Raw genomic sequence first — 23,912 nt, forward strand, 5'->3', positions numbered from 1 at the left:
TTCTAATTGCCAGGATGCTTAGGAGAAGGAAAGTTAAGCATATTGTTTTTTCAGGCCAAAAGGCTGCAGGAAATGTATAAAAACCCTGGAACACGATCCTGCTTCATCTCAGATCTGCTTTGGGTTTCAAGAGGGGGAAACCTTAAGCCATAAGGATTGAGATCCCCAGTCATTGGCTGGAGCCACCCTGAATATGGACATTGGACTATAACCTATGGACTATTTCTAAAAGGACTTTTGGCAACTACAAGCTCGTCTCTGCTGTGTATCTGAACCTCAAGAGTTGAATTCAAGTCTGTCTGTATATTGATCTTTTAACCAACACTCACTTTTCTTTTTTTAATAAATTTTAGCTTAGTTAATAAGAATTGGCCATAAGCATGTATTTTTGGCACGATCTAAGTTATCATTTGACCTGGGTCTGGGGCTTGGTCCTTTGGGATCAGGAGAACCTTTTCTTTTATATGATGAGAGAAGATTTTCAGTAACCATCATCATATCTGACGTGTGTCTGGATGGAGGCCTGAGGCTGGGTACTTTAAGAGAACTTAATTGTTTGGACTTCTGAGTAAGCAGTGAGGTGCTACAGAAGCTGTTTTGTGCTGGTTGGTAAATCTAAGTATTGGAATATCCCCCAGCGTTTGGGATTTGTTTGCCCCCTTTTGTTTGCAGTTCACCCTAATTGAGTGACCTCATCTGGCTCCTGCAGACAGCATCATCACAGCCAGCAAGCACACATCCTGGTTACATTGCAGAACTGGACCAAACTCGCCTAAACTGTTCACAAGGCACCTTCTCTGTTCCATACAGTGTTCTGTTCTCCAGAATCCAAGCTGTCTGTATGAATCAGTGTGGGGGAAGTAACTGGGAGAATGATGGCGGTTGTAGCAGCTCATCCATGTGATGGGTTTCCCCAACTGTTTGTTTCAAAGGCTTATAGCTTGACAGGATCCTCAGCCTCTGTAGGTTGCAGCTTTTGTCACAATGACATTATTTTATTATCTGCACTTGGCAAGAAAATTGCATCCTCTCTTCCCGATGCAGAGCCCTCACTCCAGTACTCCTGGCCTTCCCCACTTCCTGGTTGGATGGGGGCTTCCTCCTCACACCATTCAGAAACTGCAGTTTGTGCAGAATGAGGCAAGCCACTCGCTGAGAGCACAGCACAGGTGTAATTGGCTGCCAGCTGTCTCCCAAAAGATGTTTTAATGTGTTTGCCTTGGCTTCCTAGCAAGACCTCCCCTCTCTCCCTGTGTAATGACATGGCAGCTGTGACCCTCTGAGGCCATGGCTACACTTGCAAATTTGCAGCGCTGCAGCGGGGTGTGAAAACACACCCTCTCCAGCGCTGCAAATTGCGGCGCTGCAAAGCGCCAGTGTGGTCAAAGCCCCAGCGCTGGGAGCGCGGCTCCCAGCGCTGTACGTTATTCCCCACAGGGAGGTGGAGTACGGACAGCGCTGGGAGAGCTCTCTCCCAGCGCTGGCGCTTTGACTACACTTAGCGCTTCAAAGTGCTGCCGCGGCAGCGCTTTGAAGTGCAAGTGTAGCCATAGCCTGAGGCAGGAAGTTCTGGGTGGCTCTGGACCTAGCTTATCCCCCGGGCTTGCCAGAGCTCAGATTTGATCCTGACATTATTCTGCTTTGTTGTGGAGACTTCTCAACGTTTTGCTGGTGGAGTTGGTATCCTGCAGGGGACAGCTGGATTATGGGCTGGCTCATGTGCTTTAGGGTGGGAGAGGCCCTTTGAGGATGACCCTCCTTAGACTCACTTCTGTCTGGAACTTTTTGAACATGTTTGATTTAATGTGTGTAACTTACTTTTGTAAAAGTGCTGAGGGGATTAATGGTAGCGCAGGAATCTCAGTCTGTCAGTGCTCCCTGGGCTTGGTTGAGTACATGGAAGAGAAATCTGATGCATCCCTCTGGTCGTGGCTCAGTCAGGAAATGCATGTTTCAGAGTGGGGGAACCCCCCACCAATTTCCAGATTCTGAGGAACTCCCCTCCCCCCAACTGCCTTGTGTCCATACAAGTTCTTTTTTGATTTCTCTTGTCTTATCCTGCTTTCATCCTCTTTGCAAGCAGCAGAACACTCGTCTGGGATGAGTATATATTCTGCTATATGGTTCACGTGGATACATCCCCATTTTGAATTAACTACATCGCTTCAAGCAGTCCTCCTGCTATCCCACTCTGTACTACTTTCTACCTAGACTGGCCTGTCTGATTGCCTGTGTGCCCTCCACTGCTCCAGGGTCCTCTTGTCTGGATGTCACCTTCCAATTTAAATGCTGTTTGCAGTGGGGTTGTAGCCACATTGATCTCCCAATTTTTTCCATCTTCCCTCCTAGCTCATGTTTTCGAGATCTTTAATCATTTTTTTGCTCTTCTCTGGACTCTCCAATTTGTCCACATCTTTCCTGAAATGTGTCCAGTTCTGGGCACAATACTTCAGTTGAGGCCTAATCTGCTTTCATCCTCTTTGCAAGCAGCAGAACACTCGTCTGGGATGAGTATATATTCTGCTATATGGTTCACGTGGATACATCCCCATTTTGAATTAACTTTCTGTAAGGGGACTGTTGCCCCCTTACTAACATTCAGTGGGGGTGTTTGGTTGCTAGCTCCCAGCACTAAAAGGGGAGGGGTCGATGGGAAATCAGGACCCTGAGACTGACAGTCCCCAGGGGCAATGGGGAGAGGCCAGTGCTCCAGGTCAGCCTGATTGACAGGGCGGGCAGGCTAATCAGGGAGTCAGGAGGCCAGGGGGGTCCCCTCCTCCTTGTGAGCTGGAGCTGCCTGGGTCAGACATTGCAGGGCCGAGCTAAGGAGAGAGCAGGGGCCCAAGCTAAGCTGCTGGGAGCAGAGCTGTAGCCCCAAAGCCAAGGCACAGCCCAGGGAGAGCAGCCCTGCTCTGGGAGCAGAGCCGCAGCAACCAGAGCCAGAGGGGCAGCCCAGGAAGCAGGTCAGAGCTGGGAGCAGAGTCACAGAAGCAGCCTGCAGACAGACCTGCCCTGGGAGCAGAGCTGCAGCAACCAGAGCCAGAGGGGCCAGAGAGGCAGCCCAGGGGGCTGGAGGCAGAGCAGCAGCAGCAGCGGCGCTGAGGCAGAGTGGAGCTGGAGCGGGGGCTGGAGCAGTCTGGAGCCTGGTGTGGTGAGCAGCTGGGGAGAGCAAGGGGAGACCCCGGGCAGTGGGCCCAGCACAGGGGGACGCCTCAGCCAAAAGGCCCTGCAGGCCAGACTTGGGGGGGATCGTAGCCCTGACAGGGCGGGGGCGATGCTGGGAAGAAGGGTCCCGCCACCCAGAGCCTGGGAGAGTGTGGCCACCGCCAGAGCAAGTGTCCAACCCGCAGCGTCCCTGCAGCACGGCCAGGGCCTGAGAAGGCGGCCTGGGACCTACAAGGGACAGACTGTGAACTGCCCTGACATCCCAGAGACACTGTTTGTGATGGTCCCTGCCACAGAGCAGGGTGTTCTGTTTTCCTTTAACCGTTCCCATTTTTCCTTATTTTTTTTTAAAATTAGTTGTTAAACAACTTGTATTTGCTTTAAATTGTATGAAATGATCAGTGGGTCAGGAAGGTGCCCAGTGCAGAGAGAGTACCCCGGAGTGGGGACACCCTAGCCCCTGTCGAGCCCCCCAGGAATCCTGGGCCCAGCCTTGTTGGGGTTATGAGGACTCTGCCAGACAGGAGAGTGGAAGGGGAGTCCTCGGGGGCAGGGTGGCCTCTGGGTAAAGGAAGTGGGAGCGAGGACTCAGATCCTTTCGCTAGCCTGCTTCACCAGGGTAGTGCAGAAGCCAGGAAAGTTCCCCACAACAGCGGGACCATTCCCCCGCTTACATCTGGGGGGAGGGATAGCTCAGTGGTTTGAGCATTGGCCTGCTAAACCCAGCATTGTGAGTTCAGTCCTTGAGGGGGCCACCTAGGGAACTGGGGAAAAAAAAGTCAGGAACAGTACTTGGTCCTGCTAGTAAAGGCAGGGGGCTGGACTCAGTGACCTTTCAAGGTCCCTTCCAGTTCTAGGAGATTGGTATATCTCCATATATTATTATTTATTTTTAATCAGCGCAGAGTAGAGCGGAAGAATTACTTCTCACGTCTTGCTTACAATACTCCTGCTAATACAGCCCAGAGTGATATTTGCTTTTTTTGCAACAGCGTCACACTGTTGACTTGTATTAACTTGTGATCCACTATGAGCTGCAGATCCCTTTCCGCAATACTCCTTCCTAGGCAGTCATGTCCCATTCGGTATGTGTGCAATTGATTGTTCCTTCCTAAATGCATTTGTCCTTATTGAATTTCATCCAGTTTTGTCCAGATCATTTTGAATTTTAACTCTGTCCTCCAAAGCACTTGCAGCCCCTCCCAGCTTGGTATTGTGTACCCTATGCCATTATCTAAATCACTGATAAAGATATTGAACAGAACTGGACTCAGAACTGATCCCCGCAGGACCCCACTCTTTATGCCCTACCAGCATGACTGTGAGTCACTGATTACTCTCTGGGAACAGCTTTCCAACCAGTTTTGCACCCACCTTATAGTAGCTCCATCTAGGTTGCATTTCCCTAGTTTGTTTATGAGAAGGTCATACGAGGCAGTATCAAAAGCTTTATTAAAGTCAAAATATACCATGGCTACCACTCCCTCCCCCTGGCTTGTTACCCTTCAAAGAAAGCTATCAGGTTGGTTTGACATGATTTGTTCTTGACAAATCCATGCTGATTGTTACTTATCACCTTATTATCTTCTAGATGTTGGCAAATTGATTGCTTAAGTCATCATCATTGCTCCATTATCTTTCCAGGTACAGAAGTTAAGTTGACCGTCTGTAATTCCCTGGGTTGGATTTATTACCCTTTTTGTAGATGGGCACTATATTTTCCCTTTTCCGGTATTTTGGAATCTCTCCCGTCTTCCATGACTTTTCAAAGATAATTGGCAATGGCTCAGATATCTCCTTGGTCAGCTCCTTGAGTATTCTAGGATGCATTTCATCAGGCACTGGTCATGTGAAGACATCTAATTTGTCGAAGTAATTTTTAACTTGTTCTTTCCCTGTTTTAGCCTCTTCTGATCCTACCTCATTTTCACCGGCATTCACTATGTTAGACGTCCAATTGCCTCCGACCTTGGTGAAAACTGAAACGAAGTCATTAAGCACCTCTGCCATTTCCATATTTTCTGTTACTGTTTTTCCCCCTTCATTGAGTAACAGTCCTATCCTATCCTTGGTCTTCCTTTTGCTTCTAATGTATTCGTAGGATGTTTTCTTGTTACCTTTTATGTCTCTAGCTAGTTTGATCTCGTTTTGTGCCTTGGCCTTTCCAGTTTTGTCCCTATGTACTTGTGTTATTTGTTTATATTCATCCTTTGTAATTTGACCGAGTTTCCACTTTTTGTAGGACAATTTCTTGATTTTTAGATCATTGAAGATCTCTTGGTTAAACCAGGGTGGTCTCTTGCCATACTTCCTACGCAGTGGGATAGTTTGCTCTTGTGCCCTTAATAATCTCTCTGAAAAACTGCCACCTGTCAATTGTTTTTCCCCTTAGACTTCCTTCCCATGGGATCTGACCTACCAACTCCCTGAGTTTGCTGACGTCTGCCGCCTTGAACTCCAGTGTCTTTATTGTGCTGTTCTCCCTCCTACCATTCCTTAGAATCATGAACTCTACCATTTCATGATCACTTTCACCCAGCCTGCCTTCCACTTTCACATTCTCAGCCAGTTCCTCCCTATTTGTCAAAATCAGATCTAGAACAGCCTCCTCCCAGGAGCTTTCTCCACCTTCTGAAATAAAAAATTGTCTCCAATACATTCCAAGAACTTCTTGGAGAATCTGTGCCCTGCTGTGTTGTTTTCCCAACAGATGTCTGGGGAGTTGACGTCCCCCATCACCACCAAGTCTTGTGCTTTGGATGATTTTGTTAGGCTTTAATTTGCAGCGCTGCAGCAGCGCTGCAGCAGGGTGTCTGCACTGCAGCGCGTGCGCGCCTTACAAAGCGCTGTAGTAGTCAAAGCCAAGCCAGCGCGGGGCGCGCGGCGCTGCTGCTGTGTCCCACCCCCAGGACAGGGACAGGCGGGCGCTGGGATTTTTTTTCTCAGCTGGGGGCTGGGACTACTTGCATAGCGCTCAAAGCTGCCGCCGGGAGCTGCGCGGCAGCGCTTTGAAATGCAAGTGTAGCCAAAGCCTTAGTTGTTTAAAAAAAGCTCATCCACCTCTTCTTCCTGGTTAGGTGGTCTGCAGTAGACCCTACCATGATCCCTCCTACTTCAATCTCAACCTCAGGCCAAGTGTGAACCTTTTTAATATCTAAGGCAACACCTCCTCCCTTTTTTCCCTGGCTGTCCTTCCTGAGCAAGCTGTACCCTTCTATCCCAATATTCCAGTCACATGAATTATCCCACCAGGTCTCTGTGATGCCAAGTATGTCACAGTTGTGTTTGTTTATTGGCATTTCGCGTTCTTCCTGCTTATTCCCCATACTTCTCGCATTAGTATACAGACATCCAAGATACTGATTTGATTTCCCCCTGAGTTCTGTCTTGTCTCTCTTTTATCCCTGCTATAACAGCCCATGCTCCCCCCCGCCCAAATTGCGAACCTTTTCCCAGGTCTCCATGTTCTTCATATACTGGTGGTCTTTGGTCACCTACCCCCGTCAAACCTAGTTTAAAGCCCTCCTCACTAGGTTAGCCAGGCTGTAGCCAAATATGCTCTTCCCCTTCCGTGACGAACTGGGAATGTTCTTAATGTTTGCTCTGAATACTGGGTTGGTGCCTCAGTGTCCCCTATGCAGTTCTTAAGTATCTAGGTGGTGGGAGCAGGGGGTGTGGTTGCTGCAGAGCAAAGGGCCAGTGCACCTAAATGCCTGACACTGTCTCCTAGCAACTGATGGCCTGGGCCCCTCCCCTGCAAGGTGCCAACTGAAGGTGTTGGAGACAAATGATCCCTGCTGGCCCGGGAAAGAGACAAAGGCCAGAAAGGAGGGGCTGGAGGGGTTTTCAGTCTGGAGCTGGCTGGGCACGGGAAGTGAGGGCAGATGGGGTTGTCTGACTCACTGCCCCCCAAAATGGACCCGGCTGAAGGGTCCCGTTCGCTGTACCTACAAGCTCTGTTTTAGACAGTGTTCCTGTCATCAAATAAACCTCTGTTTTACTGGCTGGCTGAGAGTCACATCTGACTGCGCACCCTCTGGCTTCCCCAGGACCCCGCCTGGGCGGACTCACTGTAGGAAGCGCACGGAGGGGCAGAGGATGCTGAATGCTCCAAGGAGAGACCCAGAAAGGTGAAGCCGTGTGAGCTTCTTGCCCTGCAGACAGTCTGCTCCAAGGGAGAGGAGGCTCCCCAGAGTCCTGCCTGGCTTGGTGGGGAGCAGTTCCAGAGCATCGCCCGGGGACTCCGTGACACCTTCCTCGATAGGTGGGCCCCCTATCTGCTTAGCAATCCTTCTTCCTGGAACAGCATCCCGTGGTCAAGGAAGCCGAAGCCCTCCTGGAGACACCATCCTTGCAGACAGGCATTCACCTCCAGGATGTATCTCTCTGCTTGGGACCCTACCTTTGACCAGAAGGATCAAAGAGAGCACCACTTGCACTCCCAACCCCTTCACTCTTACTTCCAGAGTCCTGTAGTCACTTCTGATCTGCTGAGGTTCATACCTCACAGTATCATTAGTGCCTGCATGGGGTAGTAGTCAGAGGGCCAGATCACTGACAGTCCCTCCATCATGTCTCTGATACGGGCCCCTAGCAGGCAGCATACCTTTCGGGATGCCATGTCAGGGTAACAGATAGGTGCCTCTGTCCCCCTCAGAAGAGAGTCTCCAACCACCACTACCCTACATTTTCTCCTGGGAGTGGTGTCTGTGATCTTTCCAGCATTGGGGGTACATGGCTTCTCCTCCTCCACCTTTGGAGGTGATTCCTCATCACCTGTTGCCAGGAAAGCATATTGAGATGTGAGAGGATGGAAACATGGCCCTAGTTCTCTGTTCATTGGGCTTTTATGTCACTCGCCCGCTAATGATTCAGAACAGTGTCTGCACTGACAAGTTTATGCACAAAGATTATTTCCCTGAAATGCTGACTCCACCAATCATGGAACAACTGTGCTGGCCCCGAATCCCCTTCCTGTGCTGCTTACGACTCCCTCTCCCTCCCAGCAGACCCTCCCCTACTCCAGATGGCAGAACTGCAGTGGTTTTTATTTAAAAAAATAATAATAAAAAAGCATGGCTGGCTATTTTTTATTGTACCAGCCACTACAGAAAGAGAAATAGCAATAAAAAACATACTCTGCATCGCAGTTTGATCATTGCTCTGAAGTCTTCAGACATACACTGGAATGATGTAAATTGGTTAGCTATGGCTATATAGGCATTTCGTAATTGCCCACATGAGACATTTCATAAGCACAGAGCTATGGCATTTGTGACTACATAAGGACGTGATTATCGTCCTTTGTTTGTTACAGTGCACAGCACTGTTAGTCCCTTTGTAGCCAAATGGGTTCAGAGCAATCATTGCAAAAGTCCTGGTGCTCATCAGCAGGTATAAGAGAGAATGTATGGCAAATATACTGCGTTTTCACCTGTTCGTATAGTGCCTTGCACAGTGGGGTCCTGGCTGGGGCTAAGGCTCCTACTTGGTATGGTAATACATTCAATTAATTAGATAATGTGGCCTTTTTAGGGCTTCCTATAGATGCGGTGGTTTCCTTCCATTTCTACACAAGATGAAGTGGCAGCTTCCTGGTTTGTCCATTTGTTTTTTGTTTTTAAACAACAGACAGCATCCTTCTCTGACTCTTGGGGACATGCCTCAGAGTAACATCATCCAATGTAAGAATAGCCTGCAGAGGTACCCATACAATTACCAACCTGCTGCTTTCCCCCTACTTAGCAGTGGTACAGAGGTCCTGGGGAAGGGAGAAAATAAGGTGGAAAACCTCATACCGTCTCCAAGCATGTCCCAGACTGGGAAGGGAATTCCAAAATTGGGGTGCAGAGGAGTGACATTTTATCACTGTTGGCCCAGAAACCATACTTGGACAACTTCTTGTATTGTTTGTTCTCCTGGCACCTGACACACCACAGCCATGGCAGAAAGGAGTGTTCTCAATCTCTGAATGCCTGGCAAAAGTCTACGGGACGAGAGAGGGGACATGTGCCTGCCTAGTTTCTGCATACCAGCATGACAAAGGAGTGGAGGGAAGGTTCCACGTGCCTGGCTCAGAAGGAGAGAGGTCAGGGAGCAGTCAAGGGACTGCATGGCTGGGTCAAGGGACATTCGGGAAAAGATGCCAAATGTGATAGAACCAGACCAACCTACTGGAGAACACAGTTGCTCTCTGCACCCTGTCAAGGACACTGGGACTCCCCTGTCCCTGAACTCCAAGGGACAAGCCATTCCACACCCCTCGCCCCCAAGGCAGGGAGAGCAGTACAAGGCCATGTATGTGGTTTTGTGCCCGTATTGATGTATTCTCAGCACTTTGGGCAGGTCTGCCCCTTTTCTATTGGTTTTAACTTTTGCAATGTCAATACATGGTTTTTATTACAACTTGGCTGAAAAGAAATTCAACTAGGTCCTGCTGTACCTAAGAACATCCACTCCTACTACTGTCATTACACAAAGCATATTAATGTCCTTGGTTACATTACATTCGTTTCCCTCCACTACACCTCAGAGTGGGAGCACAGCACTTCCCTGACTAGTTGGGGGATTTTGAAGAGGCAGCTTCTCTGGTGTTCACAAAATTCCACAAGTCCTTCTGCCCCCCTGTCCTTAGGGAGGCTCTCTCACTTGCACAGAGATTGTGCAAATCATAGCACTTACCTGCCTTGTCTTATATTTCTCGGGTGCCCTCTGCCTTTGATGTCAGGCACCTCCATCTTCCCTTCAGTCTTCCAAATGCACCCTCCATTGTCATTCTGCAGCTACTCAGGGGAGAGTCAAACAGCTCCTTTCTCCTATCAAAGTGTCCACTAAAAAGCTTTATAAACCAGGGAAGCAGAGGGTAAGTTGGGTGTGTCACAGTGACTGGAGGAAGCACATCTCTATCATCACCAATGTGCATTGGTGGTGATGGAAGCAAAGTTCCATTTTTCATAAAGATCCTGGTACCATGGACCTTTCCAGACCACCCCACTTTATTATTGGTGAAGTTCATAGAATCATAGAAGATTAGGGTTGGAATAGACCTCAGGAGATCATCTAGTCCAACCCCAACTAAATCATCCCAGCAAGGGCTTTGTCAAGCTGGGCCTTAAAAACCAATAAAGATGGAGATTCCACCACCTCCCTAGGTAACCTATTCCAGTGCTTTACCACCCTCCTAGTGAAATAGTTTTTCCTAATATCCAACCTAGACCTCCCACACTGCAACTTGAGACCATTACTCCTTGTTCTGTCATCTGCCACCACTGAGAACAGCTGAGCTCCATCCTCTTTGGAACCCCCCTTCAGGTAGTTGAAGGCTGCTATCAAATCCCCCCTCTTCTGCAGACTAAACAATCCCAGTTCCCTCAGCCTCTCCTCATAAGTCATGTGCCCCAGCCCCTTAATCATTTTTGTTGCCCTCCGCTGGACTCTCCAATTTGTCCACATCCTTTCTGTAGTGGGGGACCCAAAACTGGATGCATTACTCCAGATGTGGCCTCACCAGTGCTGAATAGAGGGGAATAATCACTTCCCTCGATCTGCTGGCAATGCTCCTACTTATACAGCCTAAAATGCCATTAGCCTTCTTAGCAACAAGGGCACACTGCTGACTCATATCCAGCTTCTCATCCACTGTAACCCCCAGGTCCTTTTCTGCAGAACTGCTGCTTAGCCAGTTGGTCCCCAGCCTGTAGCAGTGCATGGGATTCTTCCTTCCTAAGTGCAGGACTCTGCACTTGTCCTTGTTGAACCTCATCAGATTTCTTTTGGCTCAATCCTCCAATTTGTCTAGGTCACTCTGGACCCTATCCCTACCCTCCAGCGTATGTACCCCTCCCCCCAGTTTAGTGTCATCCGTGAACTTGCTGAGGGTGCAATCCATCCCATTATCCAGATCATTAGTAAAGATGTTGAACAAAACTGGCCCCAGGACCAACCCCTGGAGCACTCCTCTTGATACCCACAGCCAACTAGACATCAAGCTGCCGTGGTGATCTGCACCATTGGAGAAATACCCCTTTCTGTTGGTGAATGCCCAGGCCCGATGTGGTGTATTTGGTCTTTTCTGAAGGGGTAGGAAATTACAGGCATATGGGTCCTATCAATAGCCCCTACATAATCTGGGAACCCTAACCATATAAATCGATCAACTCCTGTGCATTTCCCAGCTTTGTAACTAAGGCAGCAGCACCCTCTTAGCACCAGTGCAAACCTCCTTGACAGCACCCCCAGAAGTTGATCTGCCAACACCAAACTGTTTAGCCTAGGGGTCAATAACAAGTGGGGTGTGGGTGTGTGTTAATGTCCAGAGAATGATGGCCACGCACTTCTCCATACTGATGGGAACTGGCATGTTGGTGTCCTGCAGCTCAGCTCTGCACAGATCTCAAGGACAGTAGCATTCCAAATCCCGAAGTTCTGCCCCATTGGTGGTCATCCCAGTTCTGTGGCAATGTCCTGTCCCACCAGCTGGTGCTGGGTGGAGTGAAGCTGCTCTAGGAAAATGTCATGCAGAAGTAACTACTTCGTTTCTTCTTCTCTAGCAATATCTGCGCAACATTATGCAATGGCTGTCTCCCAACTCGTCCAAAGCCATCTGGCTGCATGACTGCCAATACATCTGGAGCACCCTGTTTATATTAATGCCTGTCAGGATTGCAGCGCTCAGCAGTGCTTCCTCCATGCTGTCTGACAAGTTTGAAAATGGTGCTGGCCTACCAAAACCAGATGAAATATGGGATACTAAGAAAGGAATCATGGGAGTTTGAGTGCCAGAATTTCTGTAGGTTCTGGTAGGTATCTCACAATACACTGCAAGAAAAATCCCAGAATGCATAGAATCTAGCACTGGAACATTACACCATGGGACATCTGACTGGCTATTTCAGAAGCAGTGCAGAATGGTGTGGACGCAGTTATTCACATGAGAAGTAGCTTAAACCAGCATAAGCAAAGTGGTGGAGGTGTAGTTTCAGGATAGTTATAGCAGAAAAACCTACAATACTGTATTGTCTGCATGAGAAAGCGTTTCCAAGCTCTGAGCCTGAAGGGGAGCTGTGAGCAGTCACCATTTTCTTTCAAAGGCTATGTCTACATAGCTGCCGGAGCCTGTCCCTGCAGCGAGGAAAGGCTCTGCCAGGGTGGAGATGGCAGGCTCTGGTAGCGGACTACCACATTACTAAAAATAGCAGTGCAGATGAGGGAGGCGCTGCTTGGATGTGTAGAAAGCTGGATAGGGTATAGACTCATAGATTCATAGACTTTAAGGTCAGAAGGGACCATTATGATCTTCTAGTCTGACCTCCTGCACAACGCAGGACATAGACTTTCACCCATCCACTCCTGTAACAAACCCCTGACCTATGTCTGAGCTACTGAAGTCCTCAACTTGTGGTTTAAAGATGTCAAGGTGCAGAGAATCCTCCAGCAAGTGACCCGTGCCCCATGCTGCAGAGGAAGGTGAAACCCCCACCCCAGGGCCTCTGCCAATCTGCCCTGGAGGAAAATTTCTTCCTGACCCCAAATATGGGGATCAGCTAAACCCTGAGCATGTGGGCAAGACTCACCAGCCAGCACCCAGGAAAGAATTCTCTGTAGTAACTCAGATCCCACCCCATCTAGTGTCCCATCACAGGCCATTGGGCATATTTACCACTAATAGTCAAAGATCAATTAATTGCCAAAATTAGGCTATCCCATCATACCATCCCCTCCATAAACTTATCCTGTGGGTTTAGACATGTAGCACACCCTACTTGCCTAAGCCGTGCCTCGCTGTCTACACTGCTCTTTATACCCGTGCTAGTTGGGCATGCAGTATCTGTACTCAATGTGCCACCACGAGTGTAGACACACCCCGAGAGTGCTAGAACAAACCATATTTTCTTTAAAAATTCACAACTTGAATTATTCATAGCGGTTCCAGCACTGAAGCTATGGAAATCCTGTTCCTCCGAGGAATGGCCTCTCTAAGGTGAGAGATTAAATCCTGTGACTGATGAAAACAGCCAGGGTTCTTATGTGTGTCCTGGTGTGTGATGCATGTCCCAGTGCCCTGGCTGCCTGCCCCTCCCTTCTGAAGGAGGCAGTATGTCTCCACATCATTTTGAGCTTGCAATTAGACGATGAGAGGGAGCGACTGCCACTGTTCCATGGAAAGAGATGTTTGGATGGATGTCTGTGAAAGCAGGATTGGGCCCAAGCCTGCCTCCCAGCTCTGCCTTTCTAAGGGTTTTAAATAAAAATAATTAGAGCCAGTTACAAAGATTGTGCAGCCCTGAAGGCTGAGGAAATTGATGCTGTTGTTTTTCATTTTTAAATGCACAATGTTGCACCACTGTGGTATGAAGGGTGAGACTTTAATTGCACAACAATCTAGGGAGTCAGAGTTAAGGTTCCCCTGGTAGCATTATTTTTGCCCCATCGCATGGCTACGTTACAATAAGGTTTTTAATTATCTGATTATAGCACATGCATGTGATGTGTGAACTACATCAGGTTACATAGAAAGGGAGCAATTAAGCATTAAACAGATTATTCACTGGTCAGTCTGGCTGGAGGAGCAGTGCAGTGCACTGTGCAATTCCCTCCCATGTTCTTGTTTTGTCTTTTTCCTTAGACTTTATTGATGTAACGCAGCTGCCTTTTCCCCCTGGGGACAAATGGACTTTTATTAACATTTTTCAAGAACTAATTAACTTCTGGGCTCAGACCAAACCTGAGCAACTTCACTCTAAAATGTAAATTTCTTTCAGAAAGTTCTAAGCACCTGAATAGCGGAGGTCAGCCGTAACCAGTCTTGCCATTGCAGTGTTAGTTGATACCCCGTGGTGTTGTAGTTAAAGAGCAGATTAAAGCAACAGACAATTTGACTTTCCCAAGTAAGGGCACTTTTCTTTACGTCTCTAGATCCACAGCAGTGTGTGGTCGATGATGCTTGTCAGGTCTGTTTGCTTTAATTGATGAAACTCAATTTGATTATGAGTGATTATAGCAATAACTTGAATATTCTGAATTCTGGGACTTTGTAAACTTTTGGGTGTTGGCTAAGATGAGTTACTGGTGAAATCTGAAGCCTGTACAACATTTTATCTTTTAAATTAGAGTATCCTAAATAAATGTGAGGAAAGCAGGGCAAGGAAGCATTTTCCATTGTAATGTATTATTTATATTGTGGTAGACTCTAGAAATACAAGTCGGGGATTGGCACCCCATTGTGCAAGGCATCTGGGGGACACAACAGAAAGCTTGTTCCTGTCCCAAGGAACTTATAAATATAATCCATGTAAACATTACTAAATATTTTTATTTTAAATGTATATAGAAAAATAAGTGATTCTATAGCAGGAGTGGCCAACCTGAGCCGGAGAAGGAGCCAGAATGTACCAGTGTACATTGCCAAAGAGCCACAGAAATACATCAGCAACCCCCCATCAGCTTCCCCCCTGCTCCCAGCGCCTCACACCCCCCCACCCCTCTTCCCACCCCTCCCGATCAGCTGTTTGGTTGTGTGCAGGAGGTTCTGGAGGGGGAGGAGCGAGGGCACGGCAGGCCCAGGGGAGGGGGCGGGAAGGGGTGGAGTGGGGGCCGGGCCTGTGGCAGAGCCAGAGGTTGAGCAGTGAGCCCCCCCCAGCACATTGGAAAGTTGGCGCCTGTAGCTCCAGCCCCGGAGTCGGTGCCTGTACAAGGAGCCGCATGTGGCTCTGGAGCCCCAGGTTGGCCACCCCTGCTCTATAGAATCATAGAAGTGTAGCTGCGGGCAGGCGGCCGTGCCTGCGGATGGTCAATGTAAACAAACTGTCTCGGGCCCCGCCAGCGGATTACCCTGACGGGCTGCGTGCGGCCTTGGACTTTGCGAGGGGACTCCCCTAGTGCCAGCTTTCAGAGTGGCCAGTTGGGCTTTTGGGATAGGTGGCGGTTTGCGCTCGTGTGGAGCCTGGCCTAGTGATCCAGCGTTGTCCATAAACAACACAAGGGGAATTAATGTGAGAGAGAGTGAAGGAAATGCCTCCCTCCCAGGGGGTCTCTCAAGCAGGTGCTCCCTTCCCTCAGGGGCTGCGAGTTGCAGGTGGGCTCTGTTTCCAGACCTACCCCCAGCTGAGCTGCTCTGCTCCCTGAGCATCTCTTGCATGTGGGGCAGGGCTGGCTGAGCCCAGAGCAGCTCCTTAACCCTTTGTTGGCCAGTGTGGGGTTTGCATACCCCATCACAGCATATTTTTGAGGCCTTCCCAAAACACCCTTGCAGTATCCTATTACCTATTCCTATGAACCCATCTGCAGTTCTTCCATTTTCTGTTCCCCGTTCCATGTTTCCCTGGATGCCTGGCCATCTCTGACTGACACAGCTGGAAACAGCCTCCAGTCTCCTATTCCTGCACTTCAGTAGGCCTTTTAATTTATAAAGGTAACTTTATTAGTGACCCTTCCTCGCACACAAAGGTGCCTGGGTATCGTTATTGCTAATCAAAATGCAAATGTAAAGCAGGACCCCATTTCTGCACAGAAATAAAGCCCTCAAAGGCATTTCACACAATAATCCTGTTCATCTGCAACACCGCAGAGTGTGTAACCTTCAGACAAAGCCCAGTCTTCCTGCCTGCTATACCCAGGGTAAACAGGGCGAATGGATGTGCCCCACCTACACACAGTTCACAGAACAGCAGCAAAGGGGAGACAGGCATTTGCTCAGACATGTTATTTCTATTTTCTGCCTTGTTTGTAATTAGGATTTCTTTCATCTCTGCTTTTATAGACCACTCATCACCATGGTATCTGAGTGCCTTACATCATATCAAAGTACACAATAAAGGAACAAATGGCTTGTTCTCCTTTCCCACTCCCCTCTCCCTAATTAGCCCAAGGTTTGAATGTTTGGTTGGGGGTGGTTTTGTTGTTATGGAGAAAGCTTGGACAAAGCAGTGGGCTCTAATTTTACTCAGAAGATTCATGGTGAGCCTAGCACCTTCTGGGAGTGAGTTCCACAGTGAGGGACAAGTTGCAGAAAAAGCTATCAGGCACACAAGCCTCACTCTAGGGGTAACAGTTCCATTATTTCAGTGGAGAGCAGCTGTTGTCAGAGGTCACAATCATGCAGGATGAGTTGATCCCTTGTGTAGCCTGAGTCAGTCCTATGGAGGTCTTTGAAGATCAGGACTAAAGTGAGACCTAAACTAGCAAACTATGGTTACTGAGTTTGTGGAAAGAAAGTTTGGGAAGCAAACAAATGGGATAATGTAGTAAGGAAGTGAATGGAAAATGTCTCCAGGAAAGAGATGGGATGTGTAACTGAGCATTGCCATTATAGTGGGATACACGAGAAGTAAGTTCTATTGACTTAATGGAGTTACATGAGTGTAAAATCTTTGTTTGTGAAGTTAGAAGCAAGCCCAGACAATGTAAAGCCAGAGCAGAACATCAACATGGGTAAATCAGGAACTGAGTGAGAGGAACCATTTGCAAGCAGTGATGGAAGGCATGGAGCACAGACCCTCCTGGCTGGGGGAGGGGTAAAAACTGGGATGCTGGAGGGCCAGAAGGAAGTTAACCACTTGAGTGCTCTCTGATGTACCTGGCAGATGGGGAAAAGTTCATCTCCAGTGCTATGCTGTGTACCTCCTACCTAGGTTCTTAATGAAGTGCCAGTGTTCCATCAGAGTCATTGCACAGTGGGAACGCCCTAACATTCAGCAGTAAAAGGGTTAACCTTTATGACACAATTAGGCAGAAAATGGAAGAAAGACTCCACATGTAATAACAAATTAGAAATGTTTAGAACATAGAAGACAAAGGTTAATGAAGGAAACGGTGAGGTCACTAGGAGATATCAAAGGTTGAGGGAGACGCAGACAGTACTAAATAGAAAAATGTAATGGATTCTTTGCCTGGGTCCTCACAAAGGAAGATGGGGACACAGATGCCACAAAGGCATATTTTTCAGGGAGGAAGAGGAAATATCTCAGAAAACTGAGATTGTGCCAGAACAAAAATCAAGGAATGAGAATGTCCGGAGACAAAGTTCCAGGGTCATACAGGATTCATCCCAGATTTTGGGGGGTGGGGAAGAGGGACCAAAAAAAAAATGGAGGAACCTGTAGTGAAATGATGTGAAGTACATTATCTTCTAGTCCTTTGGTACCTACATATATCTCCTCTATTTAAGAAAGGATTAGGGAAGCCCTAATGAACATTTATTATGGAGACATTAGAAATTACTCTATAATTTACCTTTGGCATTAATGTTATTAATAAAATTAATATTGAATTAACAGAGTTAACGTGTCGTCAGCATGGAAGCATGTCCTCTGGAATGGTGGCCAAAGCATGAAGGGGCCTACTGAATGTTTAGTGTATCTGGCACATGAATACCTTGCAATGCCAGCTACGAAAGTGCCATGCAAATGCCTGTTCTCACCCTCTGGTGACATTGTAAATAAGAAGAGGGCAGCATTATCTCACGTAAATGTAAGCAAACTTGTTTGTCTTAGCGATTAGCAGAACAAGAAGTAGGACTGAGTGGATTTGTAGGCTCTAAAGTTTTACATTGTTTTGTTTTTGAGAGCAGTTATGTAACAAAAAAAAATCTACATTTGTAAGGGGCGAACTGCGGCCACTTGGAGTTGCGGGCGGCCGTGCCTGCGGACGGCCAATGTAAACAAACTGTCTCGTCCCCACCTGCAGATGACCCTGACGGGCTGCATGCGGCGTGCAGGATGCCCACCACTGGTCCAAGGATATGGCTTTAGCGTGATTGAGAGACATGGTGACGGCTCTGTAATCACGACAAAATGGAACCATGCTTCAACCCAGACAGGGACCCTAGTGACATGGCTTCACTTGTCGTGTAGATGAGTTAAACTGGGGCCCATTTGGTAGGTTCCTGTTAGTTAGATTACTTAAGCCCAAAGTGTCCCTAATTCATATCCCTGGTTTCCATGCAGATGGAATTGTTTGCTATGAGACTCCAGCTACACTGACCTTTGGGAAGTGACATAATCAGTTTGTCCAGCTTTTCTTTTCACTTTTGTCTCTGTGTGACGGCTGATGCCCAGTGTGTGCCAAGGGGGCCCTTCGGACCCAATAATGCACCCTTGTGTCTTGTAGCATGCGTGGAATTTGCATAGGCTGTGCTGGGGCAGGCGGGTGTCTTTGTTGTTGGAAACAAGGAGCAAGTTCTTTTCTCAGTGTCTTTGCTTCCCAATGCCTCTCCAAAAGCTCTCGGCATTCATGTAAGAGATTTGGTTTTCTATCTGTTTTTGCATTAGGGATTATTGAATTTACTGAAACTAACCTCTGGAACATGCCTAGTGATCCTGTCGGTTGCTCTAGGTTGGAGAGATTTGATTTTAGCGCAGTGGGTTTTCTCTTTGCGAATCTAGAGATGTAATTAGCAGTGGAGGGAGCAGATAGTTTGTGCTGCTTGATGTAGCTGTTAGAAAGTATTTGCATATCTACTGTGTGGGGAACAAAAACTGCTAGTGAGCGAATAACAGAGCAAGGGTCATTGCAGGCAGGGTAGCTGGGTCTAAACATGAAACCATCTCATAAGGATGGCTGGACTGGGTCAGATCAATGGTCCAGTTAGCCCAACATCCTGTCTTCCAACAGTGGCTAGTGCCAGACGCTTCAGAGGGCATGAACAAAACAAGACATTTGAATTATGTATCCCCTGTCATCCAGTCCCATCTTCTGGTAGCCAGAGGTTTGAGGACACCCAGAGCGTGGGTTTGCATCCCTGACCATCTTGGCTAATAGCAATTGATGGATCAATCCTCCATTAACTTATCTAATTCTTTTGTGAACCCACTTACACTTTTGGTGTTTAACATCCCTTGGTAATGAGTTCCCCAGGTTGACTGTGTGGTGTGAAGAAGTACTTCCTTATGTTTGTCTTTAAACCTGCTGCCTATTAATTTCATTGGTTGATTCCCAGTTCTTGTGTTATGTGAAGGGGTAAATAACACATTTTCTCCACCTCATTCATGATTTTATAGACCACTATCATATCCCCCCTCAATCCTCTCTTTTCCAAACTTAACAGTCCCAATCTTTTTAATCTCTCCTCCTATGGAAGCTGTTCCATACCCTGATCATTTTTGTTGCCTTTCTCTGTACTTTTTCCAATTCTAATATATGTTTTGAGATGGGGTGACCAGAACTGCATGCAGTATTCAAGATGTGGGTATACCATGGATTTATATAGTGGCATTGTGACATTTTCTGTCTTATTATCTATCTTTTTTCCTAATGGTTCCTACCATTCTCTTAGCTTTTTTGACTGCCGCTGCACATTGAGTAGATGTTTTCAGAGAACAATCCATGATGATTCCAAGATCTCTTTCTTAAGTGGTAACAGCTAATTTAGATCCTACCATTTTGTATGTATAGTTGGGATTATGTTTTCCAATGTGCATTACTTTGCATTTATCAACACTGAATTTCCTCTGCCGTTTTGTTGCCCAGTCACCTAGTTTTGTGAGATCTCTTTGTAACTCTTCAGTCAGTAGGAGGACTTGTGTTGGATCAAAGTGGGTTGTTACGGATTTCAGGACAGAGCTCTGGCTCCACATTGTTGGGAAGAATTGGCACTTGTGTGTGGTTTTAAACTCTTGTAACATTGTGAGTATGGGGAGATCAATCAGCAGGTGTCTTTGGCAGTTGGTACTGAATTGCTCCATCTTGGTCTTAAGTCCTCAGGTGCAACAAACATCTGAGAAACCCATCAGGTGATACTGGAATCAGTAGCATGCTGCCTATGCTACCCTACAGGATGCAGCTGTGAACTCCTTACAGCTTGTTACTCTGAGATGATTCTGCCAGTCTCATCTGCCTTGTATCCTTTCAGTCTCCACTATTCTCTCAAAATAGCTCTCATCACGCCTGTGCAGTAGTGACAGCAGAGAGGGTTTCTGTTGGGATTCTCACTCAGCACAAATTGCAGAGTGCTGGCTGCAAGTCCGCGGTTTACAGTGATTCCAGCAAGTGTTTTCCACTGTGGAGTCGAAGTCCCAAGTCCCAAGTGGGGATTGGTCCTGCTTTGAGCAGGGGGTTGGACTAGATACCTCCTGAGGTCCCTTCCAACCCTAATCTTCTATGATTCTCTTGTCACTTATTCTGGTCACGTATCCTAGAAATGACACCACAGTCCTCCTTCGAGTGCTTGCTCATGTCGATTCCATTCTAGGTGTGTGCAGTCATCGGAGATTTTTGCCTCTAGTAGTATTCGTAGGGCCTGCTGTGATGCCCCCTTGAGTGCCATGCTCATGCGCCAGTATATCCGGCCCGCCAGCCCTATGCCCTCTCAGTTCTTTCTTACTGCCCATGGTGGTTAGTCAGAGCGCCTTTCCTTGCTTAGCAAGGGCTAGCAGTTTTCGTCTTCGGACTTCGTGCCTTTGGGCCTTGTAAATAGTTCATTCTTTAGTAGTTAGTGTTCAGTAGCTGTTACATGTTCATAGTTCAGTATCAGAGGGGTAGCCGTGTTAGTCTGGATCTGTAAAAGCGGCAAAGAGGCCTGTGGCACCTTATAGACTAACAGACGTATTGGAGCATGAGCTTTCGTGGGTGAATACCCACTTCGGCAGCTGCCCCGCTACAACTGCCACTTTGGCCGGATCTGCTGTCCCAGAACCACGTCAGTCTGTTGCACCCAAACCTGGCAGCACTGCACTTGACGGCTTGGCGGACTGCATGGCTAAGCATGGACGAAAGGGCACGCTCGACCCGTGTTCAGCAGGTCTTGCTAGGCATCAGGAAACCCTCCACCAGGGCAACCTATCTGGAGACGTGGAAAAGGTTCACATGTTGGACCTTGGAGTGGCGTATTCGGGCCTCGGAGGCCCCGCTGCAGGATATCCTGGATTATTTGCTGCACCTCAAGCTCCAAGGCTTGTCCCTCTCTTCGATCAAGGTCCACCTGGGTGCCATTTCAGCGTTCCATTCTCCATTCCAAGGCAGGTCTATCTTCGCCCACCATATGACAGCGTGGTTTTTGAAGGGTCTGTAGTGTCTCTATCTTCACAGCCTGAATCTTGTGCTGTCAAGGCTCATGGGATCTCCCTTTGAGCCTTTGGCTTCCTGCTCTCTCCTGCTTCTCTCCTGGAAGGTTTCATTCCTGGTCACGATAATGTCGGCCCGTATGGTGTCTGAGATCAGGGTCCTCGCCTCGGAGCCACCCTGTATGGCAGTGGTCCTCAACCTTTTCCGTCTGGCGGGTGCCAGACAAAGGACCGTGGCGGTGGTCGAGCATCCACTGAAATGCCGCTGAAATTCGGCGGCGACGCCTCTGGATGATGCTGCTTGTCGGCGGCAAGCGGCGTCATCCAGAGGTGGCGCTGCCGAAATGCCTCCGAATTTCGGCGGCATTTCAGCAGATGCTCGACCGCCGGCCAGGATGCAGGTGCACGCCTGAGGGCACCACGTTGGGGACCCCTGCTGTATGGTCTTCTACAAGGACAAGGTTCAGCTGTGCCCGCACCTGGCGTTTCTGACCAAGGTAATTTCCCAATTTCATACTGGCCAGGACATATACTTACCAGTCTTAATTCCAAAGCCTCATGCATCAGATGAGGAATGCAGGCTACACACTCTGGACATCCGGAGGGTGCTGGCCTTCTACATAGATAGAACAAAGCCATTTCATAAGTCAATGCAGTTGTTCATTGCAGTGGCAGACAAGATGAAGGGTTGCCCAGTGCCTGCTCAGAGGATCTCATCCTGGATCACGAGTTCCAGCTTGCATCCGCCAGCGATAGTAACGGCACGCTCAACTAGGGCACAGGCATCATTGGCAGCCTTCCTGGCACAGGTACCGAGCCAAGAGATCTGTCGAGACGCTACCTGGTTGTCCGTCCACACATTCGCGTCTCATTATGCACTGACCCAGCAAGCTCGAGTCGACGCTAGCTTTGGCAGAGCTGCAAGCCTGTGAACTCTGAGCCCACCTCTGTTGATGCTGCTTGTGAGTTGCCTAAAATGGAATCAACATGAGCAAGCTCTCGAAGAAAAAACGGTTACCTACCTTTTATAACTGTTGTTCGAGATGTGTTGCTCATGTCCATTCCATTACCCACTCTCTTGCCCCTCTGTCGGGGTTGTCAGCAAGAAGGAACTGAGAGGGCATAGGGCCGGTGGTGTTTAACACTCCCCACTGGGGAGTTAAATGTCTGCGCACATTTGGTGCTGTGCTACCATTTTGAAGCTTTGTGAGAGCTAGAGGAAAGTCTGGATATTTGTCTGGATGCTGACTGTCACACAAGTAATAGTTGCTCTGCTAGTGTGACTAGAGCCTTCAGGTTTAAAGTTTGGTTAATGATTAAAATAGCTGCTTTGGGGTCTTTTCCCCTCTCTCTGAGATTTAGTGATCTGAAATCTTGCTGGCAAGGTTTATTAGACAGAGTTGTGAGACAGTTGTACTGTTTTGTGCATCTTGTCTTGGGTACAGTTGTTAATTATAATGTTAAAAAACAAAACCGAGAAGAGCTGTTGTCCCAGCTCTGCTGAAGCTACGCATGCTGTTGATTCATAGCAAGCATGGGACAGGAGTGGTTCTGAAGAACACACTGGCACCTCCAGTGCGAGTAGATGTCTTTTCCAGAGTAAGGTTGCTCCAGAGGCCTTGATCTGGGATTTGGGGGGACACTGGCTGTACGAGTGAATTCTGGAAGAAATGTTTTACAACCTGTCTCCTTCTATTTCCCAGTGATGCCATCTGCAGGTTTGTCATCTGCAATGACTCCTCCCTCCGTGGACAAACAGTCATCTTCAACCCTGACTTCTTTGTGGAGAAGTTGCGGCATGAGAAGCCCGAAGTCTTCACAGAGCTGGTGGTCAGCAACATCACCAGGCTCATCGACCTGCCGGGAGCAGAGTTGGCCCAGCTGATGGGGGAGGAGGACCCCAAGCTGCCTGGTGGCATTGGCACAGCCTCTGGATTTTTTCGGTCCCTGATGTCTCTGAAGCGTAAAGGTAGGCACTGTGCTCTGCCTGGCAGCTGTCGCCATAGTCTGGTGTGGACCACCGAGGTCCTGAATCAGATTCCATTAGCTATACCACGTACCACACTCTCTCTAAGCATTCTTGGGAGCCAGGCACGTTGCATGTGCTCCTTGTTGCATCCAGCTGTTGTGTCACCTCTTCTGTTTAGATTGTAAGCTCTTCAGGACGGGGCCTGTCTCTCTGTGTTCATTCATTGCCTGGCACCCTGGGACAGTAATCCCAGACTAGGGACCCTAGCCTGAAGGAAGGAGCCAAACCAAGAGTGCATCTAATTAGCAGTCAGTGAATACAAGGTCGCCCTTTCTTTTGTTTCTGCTTGATTTGTGGTGTCTGACCCCAGGGGTAGCTGCAGGGAGATCGCTGCATCTGTTCTCGTCCTTCCCAAAGCAGCAGCCTGCCTTGGGGAAGTCGTCTTATTGAGTATTCAGATTCCTGTTGCTTCCCCAAGCCCCCGTGAGAAGGCAGCCCCCTTGTGCCAGAGTCCGTACAAACGTGGGAAGACGTGCTCCCTGCCCTGAAGAGCTGGCAGGCTGAGAATGAACGAGGTCAGTCTCTAACTGGATGGGTTATATCAGACTTGGGCAGGTCTACGCAATCAGTCAAATTGAAGGGGTCCAAGCGCCTTCCTTCTGCCTCTCAGGGTTCTGAGCTTCCGTTCAGAACTTGCAGAGTTCTCCTTGGTTTAGTTTCCCAGGCGCAGGAGGCCTTTCATATTAACAACCAGGCATTACTAAAGGCTGAGAAAATAGAAA

General features: G+C 48.2%; 1 protein-coding gene across 4 annotated transcripts in view; it reads left to right on the plus strand.

Annotated features, from left to right (window-relative positions):
• ARHGAP19 (Rho GTPase activating protein 19) overlaps positions 1-23,912 on the plus strand; it is a 49,285-nt gene that overhangs the window by 4,491 nt on the left and 20,882 nt on the right. For 2 of the 4 annotated variants that reach the window (XM_039482785.1, XM_039482783.1), the window contains 2 exons: positions 11,715-11,963; positions 22,865-23,130. The exons of 1 other annotated variant lie outside the window; for it this stretch is intronic. In XM_039482785.1, coding sequence (XP_039338719.1) covers positions 11,875-11,963; positions 22,865-23,130 — 355 coding nt within the window. In that variant the 5' untranslated portion in view covers positions 11,715-11,874. Of the gene's footprint in view, positions 1-11,714; positions 11,964-22,864; positions 23,131-23,912 lie in introns of those variants that run through there. One more of the 4 variants, XM_039482784.1, reaches the window with a different exon arrangement.

This window comes from Mauremys reevesii, linkage group 7 (assembly GCF_016161935.1).
Source record: "Mauremys reevesii isolate NIE-2019 linkage group 7, ASM1616193v1, whole genome shotgun sequence".
In the NCBI taxonomy this organism is placed as follows: domain Eukaryota; kingdom Metazoa; phylum Chordata; order Testudines; family Geoemydidae; genus Mauremys; species Mauremys reevesii.